At 33.5% G+C, this 22,359-nt stretch overlaps 3 protein-coding genes across 3 annotated transcripts in view; 1 reads left to right on the plus strand and 2 right to left on the minus strand.

Moving 5' to 3' along the window:
• LOC140447769 (LIM domain only protein 3) overlaps window positions 1-22,359 on the plus strand; it is a 1,475,576-nt gene that overhangs the window by 543,970 nt on the left and 909,247 nt on the right. The window lies entirely within an intron of this gene.
• LOC140448997 (uncharacterized) lies at window positions 478-4,095 on the minus strand. The gene has a single exon (XM_072542136.1). It carries the CDS (start codon window positions 4,093-4,095, stop codon window positions 478-480), a length of 3,618 nt encoding a protein of 1,205 aa, XP_072398237.1.
• On the minus strand, window positions 7,089-12,514 carry LOC140448998 (uncharacterized). Its single transcript, XM_072542138.1, has 2 exons — window positions 12,400-12,514; window positions 7,089-11,191 (listed from the first exon to the last, which is right to left on the minus strand). Exons 1-2 carry the CDS (start codon window positions 12,512-12,514, stop codon window positions 7,089-7,091), a joined length of 4,218 nt encoding a protein of 1,405 aa, XP_072398239.1.

Raw genomic sequence — 22,359 nt, forward strand, 5'->3', positions numbered from 1 at the left:
ATTGACACGAACTTATTAATATACCGACTGGTTTAAAATACTAATATGCCGCTAGGGCGAGTAGAGCCTGACGCTCCTTCAGTGCTGGAATTTGAACTGATACTGATGTCCACTCTCGCCCCTCAATCACAAACATTCCGAAATCTCCCCCCTGACCCCTCGACGTATTAAAAGATATGTTTATTTTTCAAATACCTTTAACTTTCAAATCATTGATAAAAACTACCTGAATAAGGGTATTTGTCTCAACTTGCGGAATTTTGGAATGCGTCAAAGGGTAATTTGGAAAATACTAATCCTTTCATTGTTACGATTCTATGAAGGTTTTAGAAACTTGTGTAGAAAGTTATTTAAATGCAAGATAACGGCGCTTTACAGATTATTAGTTAGTACAAAGAAATTTTATATATCTAAACTAATATACAGTATGATACAAAAATAAACTAAATAATATGATACAAAAATAGACTAAAAATATTAAGTATTGTTGTTACGCAACATAGTCCCCCCGTTGATGTGACCTACATCTAAATGAGTATGGGGTAAAGGACATACTTTAACAACAGATCTTATAAATATTCCGTCTTTAGTTCTTAGTTTTGCAGTTCTAACCCTGCCGTCTTTACTTGGCAGTGTTTCGATTACTCTTGCCAGTGGCCATTTTAGAGGAGGAGCGTTATCATCGATTAGGAGTACAAGATCATCGACTTTAATGTTTTCTTGGGGCAGAAACCATTTGGGCTTATTTTGGAGGCGATTTAAATAATCCCTAGACCAACATTTCCAGAAATGCTGCTGAATTTTGCTGCATTTCTGCCACAGTGATAAACTATTTTCGGATTTTGTCGAGATATCTTTTTCTGGATAGGAAGTCATGCTGCTTCCAATGAGAAAATGAGCGGGGGTTAGAAAAGAAAAATCATTTGGACTGTCTGACAATGGACAGAGGGGTCGTGAATTTAAAACAGCTTCTATTGGAGCCAAAATAGTGGTTAATTCCTCAAATGTAAAAATATTATTGCCCATCATCCTTACTAAATGATACTTGCAGCTCTTTATAGCTGCTTCCCAAATTCCACCCTGATGTGGAGATCGAGGTGCAATGAACTTCCAGTTAATTAATGTTGAGGCTGCGAATTCTTTTATGGTAGGTAGAACATCCGTTCCCATAAAAAAGTCATAAAGCTCTTTTAACTGATTACGAGCTCCAAGAAAGTTGGACGCATTGTCCGAATAAATGGTTTTAGGAATACCTCTGCGTGAAATGAATCTTTTTAACGTTAGTAGGAATGCTTCGGTGCTAAGACTGGACACTAGCTCTATATGGACTGTCTTAGTGACGAGGCATACGAATACTGCTATATAAGCCTTACAAATGGGAGCACGTCGCAGTTTTGAAGATTTTATTTGAAATGGGCCCCCGTAGTCGATGCCGACATTTGTGAATGGTCGAGAGACCTGAAACCGTTCTTTGGGTAGATCGGCCATTATTTGATGAGCTGGTCTTGCGTTAAATCTGTAACAGTTCTTACATTTGTAGATGATCCTCTTGATTTCTCTCAGTCCATCAAGAGGCCAATAAGTGAGTCTAATATTTGACAATGTATTTTGAGGGCCTGTGTGCAATAGGCGAATGTGTTCTCTTTCAAGTAACGATCTAACTACCTGGCATTTTGTAGGAAGAAGAAGTGGAAATTTTTGATTATACGAAACATTTGCATTGCGAAGTCGTCCACCAACTCTTATTAAATCAGATGCGTCTATAAATGGATTCAATTTTAAGATAGCCTTATTTTTTATTGTTTTTTGATGCTTTAAGTCTTTAAATTCTGATTGAAAGAATGTTAGTTGAATGATTTTAACTATTCTCTGCTCGGCTTCTATTAATTCGGAAGCCGAAAGTACACCATTTCTTTTGTTTTCTTTATTTTTAAGATTGTAAATATACCTATTGCAATATGCAATTACTCTTTGTAACCGAGTGAAAGATGAGAATTTACAAAAAGTTGTATATAGAGTAGGTTTCGAATTATTTACAGCGTGTAAAGTGGCTTTTATTTCAGGGATATCTGTTATATCAATATTTGGAACAAATTCATTAAATTTAGTGGTTGCGTTCATTAGAAAATGGGGCCCATGCCACCATAATGTATTGTCTACCAGCAGGGCCGGTGTGGTACCGCGAGACAGAATATCTGCTGGGTTATCTTTAGAACTTACGTGACTCCATAAATAAGTTCGCGTTAACTCCTGTATTTGAGTTATACGGTTTGCTACGAAGATTGACCAACGAGAAGGGTGAGAATTTATCCATGCAAGTACAATTTGGGAGTCTGTCCAGAGCCTAACCGAAGCTATGGAAGAAACCTTTGGTGAAATAATAAGAAAGATATTTGAAATCAGGGTAGAAAGCAAAACAGCCCCTAATAATTCAAGTCTGGGTAGGGAAATGGTTTTTAGCGGAGCTACACGACTCTTTGAAGTAATTAAGTTGCATGAAACGATTCCATTTTCATGTAAAACCCGTAAATAAATACAAGCGCCATATGCCTTCATACTTGCATCGTAGAAACCATGGATTTCAATTCGAGAAATATTGAGCGGATTGAGCAGAGGTCTAGAGATTGGGAGTTTTGCAAGATCAGGAATGTGAGCTAGAAAATTCAACCATTCTGATGAAATTTCTCCTGTGAGTTTGTCATCCCAATTTAAGTTACATATCCAAATTTTTTGCATTAACAACTTGGCAGATACAGTAATCGGGTTTATTAGACCAAGAGGATCAAAAATAGAAGAGATAATTGATAGAACTTCTCTTTTTGTGTATTTTGGTTCACTAGAAATGTCAGGAAGAGAGATAGAGAACATGTCAGACTGAGAATTCCAACATATTCCAAGAACTTTATTTGACGAATTGTCGGGTTTTATTACATAATTAGATTTTTGAGATTCAGAGGAAATAGAGTCGAGAAACTCGGAAGAATTAGAACTCCATTTATGGAGTGGTATCCCAGCGGAATTTAGACTCGTAGAAAGTTGCTTATAAGTCTTGTACAAAGTCTCGATATCATTTGCACCATGTAAAATATCATCTACATAACAAGAATTTTCTAGAGCATCAGCAGCTAATGGGTATTTTTCTTTATTTCGAACTGCCAACTCTTTAAGACACCTAGTACTTAAAAAACTAGCTATGTTTGTGCCGTAGGTCACGGTCTGAAGTTCTAGACATTTTAATTCTTCTTGCGGGGAATTGCGCCACAGAATGTTTAGTAGAAATGTCTGTTTTGGGTTAATTCTTATTTGCCTAAACATCTTTTCGATGTCGGCGATAAGAGTATATTTGTAAAGTCTAAAGCGAATTAGAATTTCAAACAAATCAGGTTGTACAGTATAACCTTTGAGCATAATATCGTTGAGAGACACATTTGAGGTTGATTTCATTGATCCATCAAATACAATCCTGAGTCGAGTAGTTAAGCTATCATGCTTGAAAACACAATGATGTGGGAGAAAAAACTTATGTTCGGACGATTCATTAAGCTTAGAAAGGGGAACGTATTTACAATGCCCTAAAGAAACATATTCTGATATGAATTCTGTGTACAGATGCCGTAACTCGTCTGATTTGTTAAGCCGTTTTTCAAGATTGAAAAAACGTCTTTTTGCCAAATGAAATGATTCACCTAATTTTTGATATTCATTAGGAGTCTTCAGAGGTAGGTCTACTTGAAATCTGCCACTAGGAAGAATTGTTAGTGAAGATTTGAATATGTCCTCAGCTCGCTGTTCTGAGGAAGTTAATGTTTTTACATGAATAGAAGTGAGTGGTTTAGTCTCTTCTATTTCCCAAAAATTCTTTAAAAGAGAATCAAGATCAGCAGTTTGTACGTGTAACGAAATATTTGAATAATGTGAGTGTGCATTATTCGTTGAAGGAGTCGCGTTTGATCCTAACATTGTATAACGAGAGTATGGGATATTTCCACCTACAATATAACCCAAATGAGTGTTTTGAATAATTGGAAGGTTGGGGCCTAATTTTATTAAGCCGTAAGTAACTAGGTCAAAATAAACATCAGCTCCTAAAAGCATGTCTACGTCCGACGGGGTACAGAAATGTGGGTCTGCAAGTTTTATATTTTTTGGTATTTTTAATAAATTTAAATCCAGCGCGACTTGTGGATGCTGGCACGTAATGCTTTCAAGGACAGCACAGGACAGATTAAAGTTTTTACCAGGATATGTGTTTGAATAGATTTTAAGGTCAACCATCTTGTTTGAAACAGAAGAAGTTTGAGCTATACCTGATATTTGAAGAGTTCTTGTATAGGGTGAATAACAAATTCTTTTGGCTAACCTGTCTGTTATGAACGAAACTTGGCTACCGGAGTCTGTTAAACAACGAACAGAGATGGGATTGTTTTCAACATCGTAAACAGTTACCAAAGCAGTTGCGAGTAAAATTTGCAGATTGTTCGATTGTTCGAATATACAGAGTGGGACGAAATATTGCTCGGCCCTGGAAGATTTTGCGTATCTGGTGAACCTTGCGGAATTGCATTTGGAACAGAGTTGTTCTGCGAATTTGCATGAATATTCTCCGAAGTGAATTGAGACGAATGCTGATTTGGACGTTGATGACGTGAATTCCGAACAAATTGATTTTGGGCGGGTTGACTTTCATAATTCGATCTATACGAACTTTGCCGTGAAATATTTTCCGACGGGTGCGAAATGTGAAGCAAATAGTGATGTCTCTTATTGCAGGTTTTGCAATTCGAAGATGAGGAACAATAATTAGACATATGACCACTAGCAAGGCAATTGAGACAAAAACCTTTGTTTTTTACTTTTTGCATACGCTCTTGAGCGGACAAATTTAAAAATTGTTGGCAAGAGTATACTTTATGTGAGTTAGAATTGCATACGAAACATTTAAAAGATGTATCTCTATTATTTATAGAAATATGAAGAGACGGTTTTGATTTATAAACTGTTTTCTCTTCAAAGATCAAATTTTCCAATATCTTACATTTTTTTTCAATAAAATTCAAAAACTCATCTATTGTAGGAAGTTCGTTGAAATCTCTTTCGGATTCAAAGGATCGTTTCATATTAAAATCTAATTTTTGTGTAAATATATGAATTAAAATTAAATCTGCAAGATTGTCGGAGATATTTAAATTATTTAGCGCACTTAAATTCTTTTTTATGTGAGTTAAGAATTCTCGCAAGTTTTGAGCAGTATTTTTTGTTAATGAAGGAACGTTCAAAAGTTGTTTTAAATAAGTGTTAATTATTAAACATTTGTTTTCAAATCTATTCTTAAGTGTATCGAGCGCAACGGAAAAATTTGAGCCTACAACTTCCAAATTTTCAATTAGTTGTAGAGGCTCGTTCTTGAGAATTGATTTTAAATAAATTAGTTTTTCAATATCTGAAAGATTTAAATCATCTACGACAAGTTTGGTAAACATCTCGATAAAACTAGGCCAATTTGCTATATTTCCATCGAAATGTGGAATTTTTATTTCCGGTAGGCGGATATGATGGTTATTTGAATGATTTTGTTGAGCTGAGGTGCTCACAACAGAATTTGCTGAAATTGTATCAATTTTATTCTTTAGAGCTGATCCTAACGTTAAAAATCTGTCTTCTACGTCTGCCATGTCAACAGAAAATTCATCATCTATTGTCTCTAATTCATTTTGAACCTCGAGATATTTGTCAAAAACTTTTGATAGATAGTCTTTTCTAAAAATTAATTTATTTTTTGAAATATTGCTTTTTTCATTTTCTTTAAACCAATTCTCCAATCTAGTTATCGAAGCTTTACTTCGACCTCTTGCCTTAACAAGATCATCTTTTACTTTAACAATATCATCAACCGTTTTATCCATGATTAGCTGATTGAATTAGATTAAGATTTAGTAAGCGAGAAATATGTGAAAGAATTTGATCTTTAAATTGAAAAAACAGAAGAATAGTAATAAACACAGAGATATAGCGAAAAAATGAGAATTTACACTAAAAATCGAAAATATAAGTAAAAGGATATAATAATTATAAAAATAATAGCGAATTAACGAAAATGTTCAATAAATGTTCAAAAAGAGTTTATAGTATGCACTTCACAAATGATACTAAAATTAAAAAACTTACAGTTTGTTGAGTGTGATGCTAGGCGTTAAATCAGCTACCAGGATGAAGGAGTCTGGAGGCGTCCTACTGGAAGATGCTGCAGATGCTGCGTTGATGTCTAACTTGAAGATGAGACATGCGAAGATCTCTGATTCGAAGTTGAAATGTGAAGAAGTCCGGTTCGAAGGAACATGAGCGAAGATGTAGGTGTTTGTCCTTACACCTTTGTCCTGATGGCTTTGTTTCACGCACCAGTAATAGGTCGCTGGTTTTTTCCCTTGGGGAACAAGGTTTTTCCTTAGGGAAATAGGTTCACTTTATATATATATATTTCTTTGAAGGACCACCCAGAAAACTGGGAAAAATGAAGATTCGAAAAGAACGTTTGAACAAATATATTTAAACAAATACAATGTATTTTAAACGCCGATAACTTGCATATGATACACACTTGTCGGTGATACAATATTGACACGAACTTATTAATATACCGACTGGTTTAAAACACTAATATGCCGCTAGGGCGAGTAGAGCCTGACGCTCCTTCAGTGCTGGAATTTGAACTGATACTGATGTCCACTCTCGCCCCTCAATCACAAACATTCCGAAATCTCCCCCCTGACCCCTCGACGTATTAAAAGATATGTTTATTTTTCAAATACCTTTAACTTTCAAATCATTGATAAAAACTACCTGAATAAGGGTATTTGTCTCAACTTGCGGAATTTTGGAATGCGTCAAAGGGTAATTTGGAAAATACTAATCCTTTCATTGTTACGATTCTATGAAGGTTTTAGAAACTTGTGTAGAAAGTTATTTAAATGCAAGATAACGGCGCTTTACAGATTATTAGTTAGTACAAAGAAATTTTATATATCTAAACTAATATACAGTATGATACAAAAATAAACTAAATAATATGATACAAAAATAGACTAAAAATATTAAGTATTGTTGTTACGCAACATAGTCCCCCCGTTGATGTGACCTACATCTAAATGAGTATGGGGTAAAGGACATACTTTAACAACAGATCTTATAAATGTTCCGTCTTTAGTTCTTAGTTTTGCAGTTCTAACCCTGCCGTCTTTACTTGGCAGTGTTTCGATTACTCTTGCCAGTGGCCATTTTAGAGGAGGAGCGTTATCATCGATTAGGAGTACAAGATCATCGACTTTAATGTTTTCTTGGGGCAGAAACCATTTGGGCTTATTTTGGAGGCGATTTAAATAATCCCTAGACCAACATTTCCAGAAATGCTGCTGAATTTTGCTGCATTTCTGCCACAGTGATAAACTATTTTCGGATTTTGTCGAGATATCTTTTTCTGGATAAAAAGTCATGCTGCTTCCAATGAGAAAATGAGCGGGGGTTAGAAAAGAAAAATCATTTGGACTGTCTGACAATGGACAGAGGGGTCGTGAATTTAAAACAGCTTCTATTGGAGCCAAAATAGTGGTTAATTCCTCAAATGTAAAAATATTATTGCCCATCATCCTTACTAAATGATACTTGCAGCTCTTTATAGCTGCTTCCCAAATTCCACCCTGATGTGGAGATCGCGGTGCAATGAACTTCCAGTCAATTAATGTTGAGGCTGCGAATTCTTTTATGGTAGGTAGAACATCCGTTCCCATAAAAAAGTCATAAAGCTCTTTTAACTGATTACGAGCTCCAAGAAAGTTGGACGCATTGTCCGAATAAATGGTTTTAGGAATACCTCTGCGTGAAATGAATCTTTTTAACGTTAGTAGGAATGCTTCGGTGCTAAGACTGGACACTAGCTCTATATGGACTGTCTTAGTGACGAGGCATACGAATACTGCTATATAAGCCTTACAAATGGGAGCACGTCGCAGTTTTGAAGATTTTATTTGAAATGGGCCCCCGTAGTCGATGCCGACATTTGTGAATGGTCGAGAGACCTGAAACCGTTCTTTGGGTAGATCGGCCATTATTTGATGAGCTGGTCTTGCGTTAAATCTGTAACAGTTCTTACATTTGTAGATGATCCTCTTGATTTCTCTCAGTCCATCAAGAGGCCAATAAGTGAGTCTAATATTTGACAATGTATTTTGAGGGCCTGTGTGCAATAGGCGAATGTGTTCTCTTTCAAGTAACGATCTAACTACCTGGCATTTTGTAGGAAGAAGAAGTGGAAATTTTTGATTATACGAAACATTTGCATTGCGAAGTCGTCCACCAACTCTTATTAAATCAGATGCGTCTATAAATGGATTCAATTTTAAGATAGCCTTATTTTTTATTGTTTTTTGATGCTTTAAGTCTTTAAATTCTGATTGAAAGAATGTTAGTTGAATGATTTTAACTATTCTCTGCTCGGCTTCTATTAATTCGGAAGCCGAAAGTACACCATTTCTTTTGTTTTCTTTATTTTTAAGATTGTAAATATACCTATTGCAATATGCAATTACTCTTTGTAACCGAGTGAAAGATGAGAATTTACAAAAAGTTGTATATAGAGTAGGTTTCGAATTATTTACAGCGTGTAAAGTGGCTTTTATTTCAGGGATATCTGTTATATCAATATTTGGAACAAATTCATTAAATTTAGTGGTTGCGTTCATTAGAAAATGGGGCCCATGCCACCATAATGTATTGTCTACCAGCAGGGCCGGTGTGGTACCGCGAGACAGAATATCTGCTGGGTTATCTTTAGAACTTACGTGACTCCATAAATAAGTTCGCGTTAACTCCTGTATTTGAGTTATACGGTTTGCTACGAAGATTGACCAACGAGAAGGGTGAGAATTTATCCATGCAAGTACAATTTGGGAGTCTGTCCAGAGCCTAACCGAAGCTATGGAAGAAACCTTTGGTGAAATAATAAGAAAGATATTTGAAATCAGGGTAGAAAGCAAAACAGCCCCTAATAATTCAAGTCTGGGTAGGGAAATGGTTTTTAGCGGAGCTACACGACTCTTTGAAGTAATTAAGTTGCATGAAACGATTCCATTTTCATGTAAAACCCGTAAATAAATACAAGCGCCATATGCCTTCATACTTGCATCGTAGAAACCATGGATTTCAATTCGAGAAATATTGAGCGGATTGAGCAGAGGTCTAGAGATTGGGAGTTTTGCAAGATCAGGAATGTGAGCTAGAAAATTCAACCATTCTGATGAAATTTCTCCTGTGAGTTTGTCATCCCAATTTAAGTTACATATCCAAATTTTTTGCATTAACAACTTGGCAGATACAGTAATCGGGTTTATTAGACCAAGAGGATCAAAAATAGAAGAGATAATTGATAGAACTTCTCTTTTTGTGTATTTTGGTTCACTAGAAATGTCAGGAAGAGAGATAGAGAACATGTCAGACTGAGAATTCCAACATATTCCAAGAACTTTATTTGACGAATTGTCGGGTTTTATTACATAATTAGATTTTTGAGATTCAGAGGAAATAGAGTCGAGAAACTCGGAAGAATTAGAACTCCATTTATGGAGTGGTATCCCAGCGGAATTTAGACTCGTAGAAAGTTGCTTATAAGTCTTGTACAAAGTCTCGATATCATTTGCACCATGTAAAATATCATCTACATAACAAGAATTTTCTAGAGCATCAGCAGCTAATGGGTATTTTTCTTTATTTCGAACTGCCAACTCTTTAAGACACCTAGTACTTAAAAAACTAGCTATGTTTGTGCCGTAGGTCACGGTCTGAAGTTCTAGACATTTTAATTCTTCTTGCGGGGAATTGCGCCACAGAATGTTTAGTAGAAATGTCTGTTTTGGGTTAATTCTTATTTGCCTAAACATCTTTTCGATGTCGGCGATAAGAGTATATTTGTAAAGTCTAAAGCGAATTAGAATTTCAAACAAATCAGGTTGTACAGTATAACCTTTGAGCATAATATCGTTGAGAGACACATTTGAGGTTGATTTCATTGATCCATCAAATACAATCCTGAGTCGAGTAGTTAAGCTATCATGCTTGAAAACACAATGATGTGGGAGAAAAAACTTATGTTCGGACGATTCATTAAGCTTAGAAAGGGGAACGTATTTACAATGCCCTAAAGAAACATATTCTGATATGAATTCTGTGTACAGATGCCGTAACTCGTCTGATTTGTTAAGCCGTTTTTCAAGATTGAAAAAACGTCTTTTTGCCAAATGAAATGATTCACCTAATTTTTGATATTCATTAGGAGTCTTCAGAGGTAGGTCTACTTGAAATCTGCCACTAGGAAGAATTGTTAGTGAAGATTTGAATATGTCCTCAGCTCGCTGTTCTGAGGAAGTTAATGTTTTTACATGAATAGAAGTGAGTGGTTTAGTCTCTTCTATTTCCCAAAAATTCTTTAAAAGAGAATCAAGATCAGCAGTTTGTACGTGTAACGAAATATTTGAATAATGTGAGTGTGCATTATTCGTTGAAGGAGTCGCGTTTGATCCTAACATTGTATAACGAGAGTATGGGATATTTCCACCTACAATATAACCCAAATGAGTGTTTTGAATAATTGGAAGGTTGGGGCCTAATTTTATTAAGCCGTAAGTAACTAGGTCAAAATAAACATCAGCTCCTAAAAGCATGTCTACGTCCGACGGGGTACAGAAATGTGGGTCTGCAAGTTTTATATTTTTTGGTATTTTTAATAAATTTAAATCCAGCGCGACTTGTGGATGCTGGCACGTAATGCTTTCAAGGACAGCACAGGACAGATTAAAGTTTTTACCAGGATATGTGTTTGAATAGATTTTAAGGTCAACCATCTTGTTTGAAACAGAAGAAGTTTGAGCTATACCTGATATTTGAAGAGTTCTTGTATAGGGTGAATAACAAATTCTTTTGGCTAACCTGTCTGTTATGAACGAAACTTGGCTACCGGAGTCTGTTAAACAACGAACAGAGATGGGATTGTTTTCAACATCGTAAACAGTTACCAAAGCAGTTGCGAGTAAAATTTGCAGATTGTTCGATTGTTCGAATATACAGAGTGGGACGAAATATTGCTCGGCCCTGGAAGATTTTGCGTATCTGGTGAACCTTGCGGAATTGCATTTGGAACAGAGTTGTTCTGCGAATTTGCATGAATATTCTCCGAAGTGAATTGAGACGAATGCTGATTTGGACGTTGATGACGTGAATTCCGAACAAATTGATTTTGGGCGGGTTGACTTTCATAATTCGATCTATACGAACTTTGCCGTGAAATATTTTCCGACGGGTGCGAAATGTGAAGCAAATAGTGATGTCTCCTATTGCAGGTTTTGCAATTCGAAGATGAGGAACAATAATTAGACATATGACCACTAGCAAGGCAATTGAGACAAAAACCTTTTTTTTTTACTTTTTGCATACGCTCTTGAGCGGACAAATTTAAAAATTGTTGGCAAGAGTATACTTTATGTGAGTTAGAATTGCATACGAAACATTTAAAAGATGTATCTCTATTATTTATAGAAATATGAAGAGACGGTTTTGATTTATTAACTGTTTTCTCTTCAAAGATCAAATTTTCCAATATCTTACATTTTTTTTCAATAAAATTCAAAAACTCATCTATTGTAGGAAGTTCGTTGAAATCTCTTTCGGATTCAAAGGATCGTTTCATATTAAAATCTAATTTTTGTGTAAATATATGAATTAAAATTAAATCTGCAAGATTGTCGGAGATATTTAAATTATTTAGCGCACTTAAATTCTTTTTTATGTGAGTTAAGAATTCTCGCAAGTTTTGAGCAGTATTTTTTGTTAATGAAGGAACGTTCAAAAGTTGTTTTAAATAAGTGTTAATTATTAAACATTTGTTTTCAAATCTATTCTTAAGTGTATCGAGCGCAACGGAAAAATTTGAGCCTACAACTTCCAAATTTTCAATTAGTTGTAGAGGCTCGTTCTTGAGAATTGATTTTAAATAAATTAGTTTTTCAATATCTGAAAGATTTAAATCATCTACGACAAGTTTGGTAAACATCTCGATAAAACTAGGCCAATTTGCTATATTTCCATCGAAATGTGGAATTTTTATTTCCGGTAGGCGGATATGATGGTTATTTGAATGATTTTGTTGAGCTGAGGTGCTCACAACAGAATTTGCTGAAATTGTATCAATTTTATTCTTTAGAGCTGATCCTAACGTTAAAAATCTGTCTTCTACGTCTGCCATGTCAACAGAAAATTCATCATCTATTGTCTCTAATTCATTTTGAACCTCGAGATATTTGTCAAAAACTTTTGATAGATAGTCTTTTCTAAAAATTAATTTATTTTTTGAAATATTACTTTTTTCATTTTCTTTAAACCAATTCTCCAATCTAGTTATCGAAGCTTTACTTCGACCCCTTGCCTTAACAAGATCATCTTTTACTTTAACAATATCATCAACCGTTTTATCCATGATTAGCTGATTGAATTAGATTAAGATTTAGTAAGCGAGAAATATGTGAAAGAATTTGATCTTTAAATTGAAAAAACAGAAGAATAGTAATAAACACAGAGATATAGCGAAAAAATGAGAATTTACACTAAAAATCGAAAATGTAAGTAAAAGGATATAATAATTATAAAAATAATAGCGAATTAACGAAAATGTTCAATAAATGTTCAAAAAGAGTTTATAGTATGCACTTCACAAATGATACTAAAATTAAAAAACTTACAGTTTGTTGAGTGTGATGCTAGGCGTTAAATCAGCTACCAGGATGAAGGAGTCTGGAGGCGTCCTACTGGAAGATGCTGCAGATGCTGCGTTGATGTCTAACTTGAAGATGAGACATGCGAAGATCTCTGATTCGAAGTTGAAATGTGAAGAAGTCCGGTTCGAAGGAACATGAGCGAAGATGTAGGTGTTTGTCCTTACACCTTTGTCCTGATGGCTTTGTTTCACGCACCAGTAATAGGTCGCTGGTTTTTTCCCTTGGGGAACAAGGTTTTTCCTTAGGGAAATAGGTTCACTTTATATATATATATATTTCTTTGAAGGACCACCCAGAAAACTGGGAAAAATGAAGATTCGAAAAGAACGTTTGAACAAATATATTTAAACAAATACAATGTATTTTAAACGCCGATAACTTGCATATGATACACACTTGTCGGTGATACAATATTGACACGAACTTATTAATATACCGACTGGTTTAAAACACTAATATGCCGCTAGGGCGAGTAGAGCCTGACGCTCCTTCAGTGCTGGAATTTGAACTGATACTGATGTCCACTCTCGCCCCTCAATCACAAAAATTCCGAAATCTCCCCCCTGACCCCTCGACGTATTAAAAGATATGTTTATTTTTCAAATACCTTTAACTTTCAAATCATTGATAAAAACTACCTGAATAAGGGTATTTGTCTCAACTTGCGGAATTTTGGAATGCGTCAAAGGGTAATTTGGAAAATACTAATCCTTTCATTGTTACGATTCTATGAAGGTTTTAGAAACTTGTGTAGAAAGTTATTTAAATGCAAGATAACGGCGCTTTACAGATTATTAGTTAGTACAAAGAAATTTTATATATCTAAACTAATATACAGTATGATACAAAAATAAACTAAATAATATGATACAAAAATAGACTAAAAATATTAAGTATTGTTGTTACGCAACATGTGGAATGTGGAAACGTATTGAATCCGAGGTTGCATATTTACTTCAGTTTATAAGAAGAGACTATAAAGAGTTTTAAGACTTTTAAGTATTTAGGGTCAATGATAAGCCGAGATGGTACTTGTGTGAAAGATATAAAAATTAAAATAACACGATGGAAACAAGTCACTAAAGCACTTCATGCAGTGATATAGAACAACACTCTAACTAAAGAAAATAAAAAAGGATCTTTCAGAGCATATTGATGAATATTACCCTGTGTTGAGCGGAAATGTCGCCAATGACAACATCAGAACACAATAAAATAAAAAAAAATCTTGAATATAAAACAGTTGAACTGGATTTTATGAAAAGAAAAGATGTCTACAAATTATCAGAACGGATATAATAAGAACAGAGGAAACATGGAACAGAATGGAAGTAGAATGCTCAATTACAAAAAAAAAATTGGAAAACAGAGCCCTGCAATGCTCCGGGCATGTACAAAAAATGCCAGAGCACAGGTGACCGAAAAGAATATTTGACTGGGACACGCCGGGAAGAAGACGGAGAGGAAGACATGCTACAAGATGGAAAACATATATCGGAAATGCTATGATAGATAGAGACTTCAGAGAAGGTGAATGGGAACATGAGGTGCTGCGGAGGACGAAAACGGTAAACTCTACAAATACAGGTAAAAAGTTAACAAGCAGAAAGTTATGAGAAAGTGGTATGGAACCAACATAACATTATTGTTTAAAAAGGTGGTGAAGAAAGTACTACTAATGCTGGATGGATAAATGTAGAAATAACACTTTATTTGTTTTACTACAGTTTTCTATAAATCAGAATAAGGTTATTTTCTTAACAAAAAATTTTAAATAAATCTTTAAAAACTATGATCGTAGCGTTAAAAAATAAGAGAAAAACTATTTTTCACACTACAGTTGTCTTGTCGTTCTCTAATTTATCCCGATAAAAAATATCTTATGAATGAATTGATAAAAAACGGATATTCAATTAAAAGCTTTGGTTTTACCTAGCACAGAGAAGGATTGAGGAGAAAATTGTATTCCTTTGCAAGTAGCCTATTTGATAGTTATATTGGTTCATTAAATTGATTTAAATCAGACAAATATATAATCAAATGAAAAAAACTGATATGTTGTACTTTTTCCATTCTTTGAAATATATAAACGAACAGAAATTTTGTCTTAAACATTGATCATACAGCCAGTCGCATTTATCGAATTAGTATTTTGATTTATGACTTAACAATTATAAACCTAGGTTAAGAAAAGGTAGAAAGAGAGAAGAAAAGGTATAAGAAAACGTTAGAGAAAGTTGTTTTCTTCTGCAAGTAGTCCCTTTGAAAGTTATATTGGTTCATTAAATTAGTTTATAAATGAGACAAATATATAAATAAATGAAAAGACTAATGTGTTGTTCTTTTTCCATTCTTTGAAATATATAAACGAACAGAAATTTTGTCTTAAACGTTGATCATAAAGTTAGTCGCATTTGATGAATTAGTATTTTGGTTTAAAACTTAACTTAACAAATACGAACTTAAGTTATGATCATCTACCATACGATAAGTTTAATTTTCGGCAAAAAGTAGATCAGATAATTATATAATTAAAAATCGCAGGCATATTTTTTGTTAGACGATTATTGAATAGGATTTTAGAAATGTACATATTTAAAAAAAGATATTTGGGACAAAATCCGTACCTGAATTTAAGTCTCGTAATGGTAGTTATAAACTATTTTGTAACACGAAATTTTATATCAGTATTGCTTAGAGATATCGGATGTAGCAGACTTTATAGGATGGAACTATAAACAAATTTAAGTATATGACTCTTTATTATAAGTATTAGAAATAGAGTAGTATTAGAAATAGAGTAGAGTATGTATTTAGAAATATAGAAAGTAACTATCAGCGGTAATACTACAAGTTAGTCTACAAGCTTATTGAGATTAAATTACCTCACATATGAGCTCTAAGCCACAGAAATCTAATATACCTAATTTCCAACAGGGCTCATCTTAAAAATCGTTTTAATTTTAAAAATTTATGGATTTTGTTTGATGGAGGTGGTTGTGACGTTGTGAAAGAGTCTATGTATATAATCAAAGCATTGTGTCAGCTAATAGGAAATAATCCAATGAATTTTGCTTATTTGCCAATACGTCAGTTGTTATATGAACAATTATAGAAAACTATCATTCGCGGGTAAAGTTTGTATGTTCATAAAAATTTAGTGGTTTCATTTTGATTGTCGTATTTCAAATATTTCATAAAAATTATATGTGCCATAAAAAGTGTACTACCTTGCATTTAGAAATGAAATGTAGGTGGATTTGATAATTTTAGTGTCAGTATTCTAATAAAGATTCGAGATTTTTAGAACGATTCTTAAACGGAAACCAAATAATTTTTCATGGGCAGTTTATGTTTTCTGTACAGAATGTAAGACCAAAACATATTAGTGACGAATGGAAAAATTTAGGAATTTATTTAATAGTTAAAGAATAAAGACAATTGCAATTTAATATTATTCAAAGACATGATAGAGTAGTTACACATATTCTGTGGTGGGTACTGAATAAAAAGAAGTTTCCTTTATTCAGCGAAAGTCATAAAAGGCAAATAGAATGAAGATTGGAACGTTCAAGACAAGTTATTAACGAAAAAAATTTAACACTTATTACAAAAAAGGATGGAAAAGTAACTTTGGATGGTAAAATAATTGTAAAAAGTAGTAATTAATTGGTAATATTTTTTAGAGTAGTGAGGAAATGTGTGTAGATACATGCAGTGTAGATGTAGAAGGGGATATAGCAGGAAAAGTATATAGCAGAGCAGTAAGAGAAAAAATGCAGATACATCTTCAGATGCCTATCGAAAATTGATAGGCTCCTAAAGAAGAAGACATGCAGTGTAATTAATGTGGTATGGATACTTTATTAATAAATACCATTTATTACATTTATTCTAGGTCAAACGATCTGTAGGTAATGGAGTAAGCCTGAAGTCAAACTAATCGCTACACTTACATAAATTCGAGATCTTAACTCTTTGTAAAACTATTTATACTGAGAACTAATAAAACATATGTAATGTAAAAATAACTAAATACGAAATGACATTGAACAATTTGAAAAGGAACAACAATGGGAATACTAAGATAGATAAGACTTAAACCGAACCTCAATAATGATCATTTGAAGTACCAACAACGTGGCGTATCGATAAAAATGAACTAGAAATTTTAAAAGATAGTAAATCCGATGCTGCTTTCAACAAGTTAGTGAACGCTCACTGTAGCGACACACTTGATTTATTCCTCTTAAAAATACGTTGGTTCATTCAGGTATTAAACCATTGCTTTGCGTAATTGAGTTTTTTCTTTTTATTTTTTCAGCCTTCTTCCAAACCGAATTGAATTATTCACAAACGAGTGAGTCTTCTTTCTTAAATGACATTAAAGGAAAATGCCGATCAGAAACATAAGTACGGTGATCGAACAAATGAAATTTTTAGTAATTACAATATTTTTCAATCGAATGGAATTGGTTAAGAGTTTGTAACTTGTGGATAAAAAGCTTATTACAGAAACAAAAGAACAAATGATTACTTGGAGGTTTCAAATTATTTTTTACTTATGAAAGTATTCTATTGACATGACAATTCTATTAAAATCTGCCTTTAGGCCTTAAGTATTATTTAAAACAATTGTAATATACTATTGATAGGCGGCTCTTATTATTAGTCTCTTCGTCACTGTTTTTGTTTATGTGAAAAACAGGATTAGTACAAAAGTATTTGTTTAATATATAATAAGTCACTGAGCAACTGCACGCAATTATTTTTACCCAATGGTTTGATCATAGATATATTGATCAAACCAGAGTTATATAGTTGATAGTTCATTTTTGTATTTTTTGCAGAATTCCGAGTTTTTTTTTTATTGAGATTACTTTTAAATCCTGATGTGTGACGATTTAGCGATGTACCAAGGAACAGGCTTAGAATTTTTTATTTGAACCTTTGAATAATCTCTAAATTATATTTGCCGCAGTTCCTTATCATTTTATTTTAGATTGACACTTTTTAACATAGTCTTGTTTAATAAATGTCAACTTTCTTTATTAATCTGTTGTCAACATATTAACATATCAATAAACAATATGTTTGAAAGAGATAGAAAATATGAACAGTGGGAGCTACACCCATTGGTGAGCACCCTTTACCTATATTTATTTTATTTCACCAAATTTCTGACTTAGATACAAATGAGTAAAATCAATTCCTAGTGGTGGAGATATATAGCAGATCTAATTTTTTTAGTCTTCTAGGCTGTGGTGGTTTTATCTTCTAATGGCGAGGAGTTCGTTGGCAAGTGGATTTGGATGAAATGATAGTCTCTTGAAGTAGTTTGTACACTGAGTGACGGTTACTTCTTTAACAGTTTCAAAATGAAAAATAACATAGTTTGGCACATACTATGGGGCAATGCAGACATTACGAAGGACTTTGGATTAGTATCTTTGTAGTATTTGCATACGTGTACCTGTTTAGAGTAAATATTGGGTTAGACCAAGTACAATACCTTGAGGGATTCCTGATGAAATCGGATAAAGGGAAGTGCAAGCTTCTCCATAAAGAATTAAAAAGAATCTATCTGTTATTATAATTTTTGAAGTCTATGAATTTTGGTTATGGGATGAGGTAGCTGTGACTTTGGAAGTTCAACCATCCTACCAGATCTTGTCAAATACCTACGAGACGTCTAGAAAGGCAGCTGTACTGTACGACTTGATTTCGAGTGCATCTATAGTTGTTCTGACTACTCTATAGTCTGATGTATTTGCTCGATAGTACCATTTTTTTGTCTATAACCAAATTTGGTATTATTAAATTATTTTTTAAGATAATAAATTCGATTCTATGCCTAAAGGACTTTTGAAAAAGCTTTACGAGGGTTGGTAGAAGACTTATCGGGACAACAGTGGGAACCAAAATATGAAACCTTGTATTGAATTGACAAAATCTTAAAAACATGACCTCAAGTTCATCTTTAAACCGTTGTAATTTGGTATATATTGGAACAACCAAATATGCTGTAAATAAGCGTTCGACTGAGCACAGAGAAACTTCGCCATGGTCACTGCAAAAATACACCTATTGCAAAATACCGTCAAATAAGGCAAACGTGAATTTATTAAAAAAAAAGTGGTGCAGTAGGCTATACTGTAGACTAACGCGGAGCTTCAAACTATGTTTCTGTTCTGTTAAATTTTAAAAAAATTATGAAAAATTTCAAAAATGAAAATAACAGATTAGGATAACTGGTACAGTGATTGGCCACTTAAGGAATTGCCAATTGAATTAAAATTGTAAATTGGTATCTTTTAAAGTGAAATATTTTGTAAGGGTTTTTTAATAGCAATGAAACATCAAATTTTATAAAAACTCAGGTTACTTTAATCAGAAATAATAATGTACCTATTTCAAAAATTAACACAAATTTGAAAACTTACAGAACTACACAGTTATTGGCCATACAAACATAGTTATTGGCATATAAAATTACAGTCATTGGCCATTCATAAAATTCCTAATTTTCTTTTTTTGTTTGTGCAGGTAAGGCATACAAAATTATTTAAGTTTTCAATTTCTTGTTGTTTCTTTGCACAAGTACAAGTATGGTAGCCTGTAACACAAAATAGGCATTTTATTCCTACTTTTAATTTAGATATATTATAGGAACAAGAATAACACAATTCTGTATACAAAAGTTATTTACAGGTGGGTTGGTGTCATCTGATTGTTTCACCGTTATATCTGAGAGAATTTGTATTTTTTCATGTGCTGGATGTGCATAGTTTCAAAAAATAACTTTCTTTAAGTCGATTCACCAGCACGTTTTTCTTTGCTGGTTTCCAAATTTGTACATTTGTTGTGGGATGTATTCTTCAAATTTGATGAATTCATATTATTGCAGACATAAAAAAATATGTTATCAATTGTGGGCAGATTAACGTTTTCCTCTACAGAATCAGGATATTGGATCCGTGACAATTCTTGTTTTTCTTTGAGGACAATAACATCTAGTATATGTAGTCTAAAAAAAAACATAACATGAGAAAACTGAAATGTAGCGAAGTAAAAGAAATAGTCAGCAAAACATTAAATAGAAAATTTAAAGAAATCGATAATACAACGGAAAGCACAGAAGATAAGATATAATCCCTTAAGAAAACAATAGACGACATTAAAGACAATTTTATGAAGAACGAAGAAGGTAAGAATAAGACATGGATGACGACAGAGATTCTGCAACTAATGGAAGAAAGAAGGAAAAACAAGAACGATAACTCCATGTATAAAACATTACAGCGAGAGATACAGAGAAAGATCAGAGAAGCCAAACAGAAAGAACTGGAGAAAAAATGCCAAGAAATCAAAATTCTCCAAAGTAAATACGACGACTTCAACGTGCATAAGAAGGTAAGAGAAATTACAGATAAATGTAAAAACAGAAGAATAAGTAAACTTGTTAATAACAATGGAGAGATAATCGTGGACAAAGAGAGTATCAATGATACCTGGAAAAATTACATAAGAAATTTATTTTTTGATGAGAGAGAGAACCAGCCCCCAATACCTACGGAAACAGGACCGCCTATACTAGTGGCAGAAATAAGAGCAGCCATAATATCACTAAAAGAAGGTAGAGCTCCAGGACCAGACGGAGTACAATCTGAATTTCTTAAACTTCTTGATGATGAATCTTTAAGAGTACTATGTAAAATCTTCAATAATATCTATGACACAGGCAATATCCCAAAAGATTGGCTACTTTCAGAATTTATTACCTTACCAAAGAAACAGGGAGCAAAAAAGTGCGGAGAATATAGGCTAATAAGTCTAATGAGCCATACATTAAAACTTTTTCTTAAAATTATACATCGTAGAATATACAAGCTATGCGAAGAGAGAATACAAGACACACAGTTTGGATTCATGAAAGGCGTAGGTACAAGAGATGCACTGTTTAGTCTACAAGTATTATTTCAAAGATGCAGAGATATGACTTGCGATATTTACACCTGCTTTGTGGACTACCAAAAAGCATTTGATACAGTTCAACACCAAAAAATGATGGATATTCTAACAAAAGCCCAAATGGATGATAAAGATCGGCGTATAATACAAAATTTATACTGGAACCAATCAGCCACAATAAGAACGAATTTTGGAGGTGAACCAACGGAAATGATCCAGATTCTACGAGGCGTTAGACAAGGTTGTATACTTTCACCTATATTCTTTAATCTATATTCAGAGAAAATATTTAGTGAAGCCTTGGAAAAATGCGAACATGGAATACTTCTAAATGGAGAACGCCTAAACAACATCCGTTATGCAGACGACACCGTTATTTTTGCAGACAGTTTGAACAGTTTACAGCAACTAATAAACAAAGTAAATGAAGTAAGTGAAAGATTTGGACTTCAAGTAAATATAACAAAAACTAAATTTATGATCATCAGCAAAAATAAAGTTAGAGACGCTCAACTACTTATCAATAATACACCAGTGGACCGAGTAAAACAGTATAACTATCTTGGAACAACAGTAAATGAACAATGGGATCACTCACAGGAAATAAAATGTAGAATAGAGAAGGCTAGGAGTGCATTCAATAACATGGCCAAACTCTTTAAAAGCCACAATCTTAATCTGGAGATAAAAGTAAGGCTCCTACGATGTTATATCTTCTCAATATTGTATTACGGAGTTGAATCCTGGACACTAACTGAAGCAATGGAGAAAAAACTTGAAGCCTTCGAGATGTGGCTGTACAGGCGAATTCTAAGGATATCATGGACAGACAAGATAACCAACGAGACCGTATTACGAAGAGTGGGCAAAGAAAGAGAGGTGATGTATACCATTAAAAGGAGAAAGTTGGAATATCTCGGACATATAATGAGAAACAGCACTAAATACAGATTACTGAAGGTAATCCTACAGGGTAAAGTATTCGGAAAGCGAGGAATTGGGAGAAGGAGAATATCATGGTTGAAGAACCTGAGGAAATGGTTCTCCACAACAACAACGAATCTATTTAAAGCATCAGTCAATAAAATAATTATAGCCAGAATGATTGCCAATATTCGGAACGAATAGGCACTGAAAGAAAAAGAAGAAGATATGTAGTCTAACTTCACTTTTCAAAGTAGTGCTTTTAATCGTATAATCATTTGTATCTGCTTTTAAAATATTTGTATCTGCAATATTACCTGTATTTACTGTCGAAAGTAAAGTCTTTATTCTTTACAACAGTTTGAAATTTTTTGCTTCCGGAATTGACTCTTGTGACATTTTTTTTTATTACTTTCATCTTGGTTTCCTTGTTCAGACCTTTACTGTTTGCTTTTGCGTCAATTCTCTTTTGTTTTCGTTCTAATTTTATTTTTTCTTGTTTTGCTTTTTGTTTAATTTTACACATCTCTGCATTTTGACGATCTGAAGAAGTGAACACGAAAGGCAACCTTTCTGTTTGGTTTTTGCCCTTTCTTTTTAGGGTTTTTGGCCAAAAAAGAAATTTGTCGATTGAGATGTCAACTGTAATAAC

This window comes from Diabrotica undecimpunctata, chromosome 8 (assembly GCF_040954645.1).
Source record: "Diabrotica undecimpunctata isolate CICGRU chromosome 8, icDiaUnde3, whole genome shotgun sequence".
Classification (NCBI taxonomy): domain Eukaryota; kingdom Metazoa; phylum Arthropoda; class Insecta; order Coleoptera; family Chrysomelidae; genus Diabrotica; species Diabrotica undecimpunctata.

What these genes read in the sequence shown, in the direction of transcription:
- LOC140448997 (XM_072542136.1), bottom strand. Translation starts at nt 4,095, where the DNA reads ATGCTTTTAGGAGCTGATGTTTATTTTGACCTAGTTACTTACGGCTTA.
- LOC140448998 (XM_072542138.1), bottom strand. Translation starts at nt 12,514, where the DNA reads ATGGATAAAACGGTTGATGATATTGTTAAAGTAAAAGATGATCTTGTT. An exon ending in GTTTAAAGAAAATGAAAAAA is followed by an intron (nt 11,192 to 12,399) that starts GTAATATTTCAA and finishes GCAAATTCGCAG; the next exon opens with AACAACTCTGTTCCAAATGC.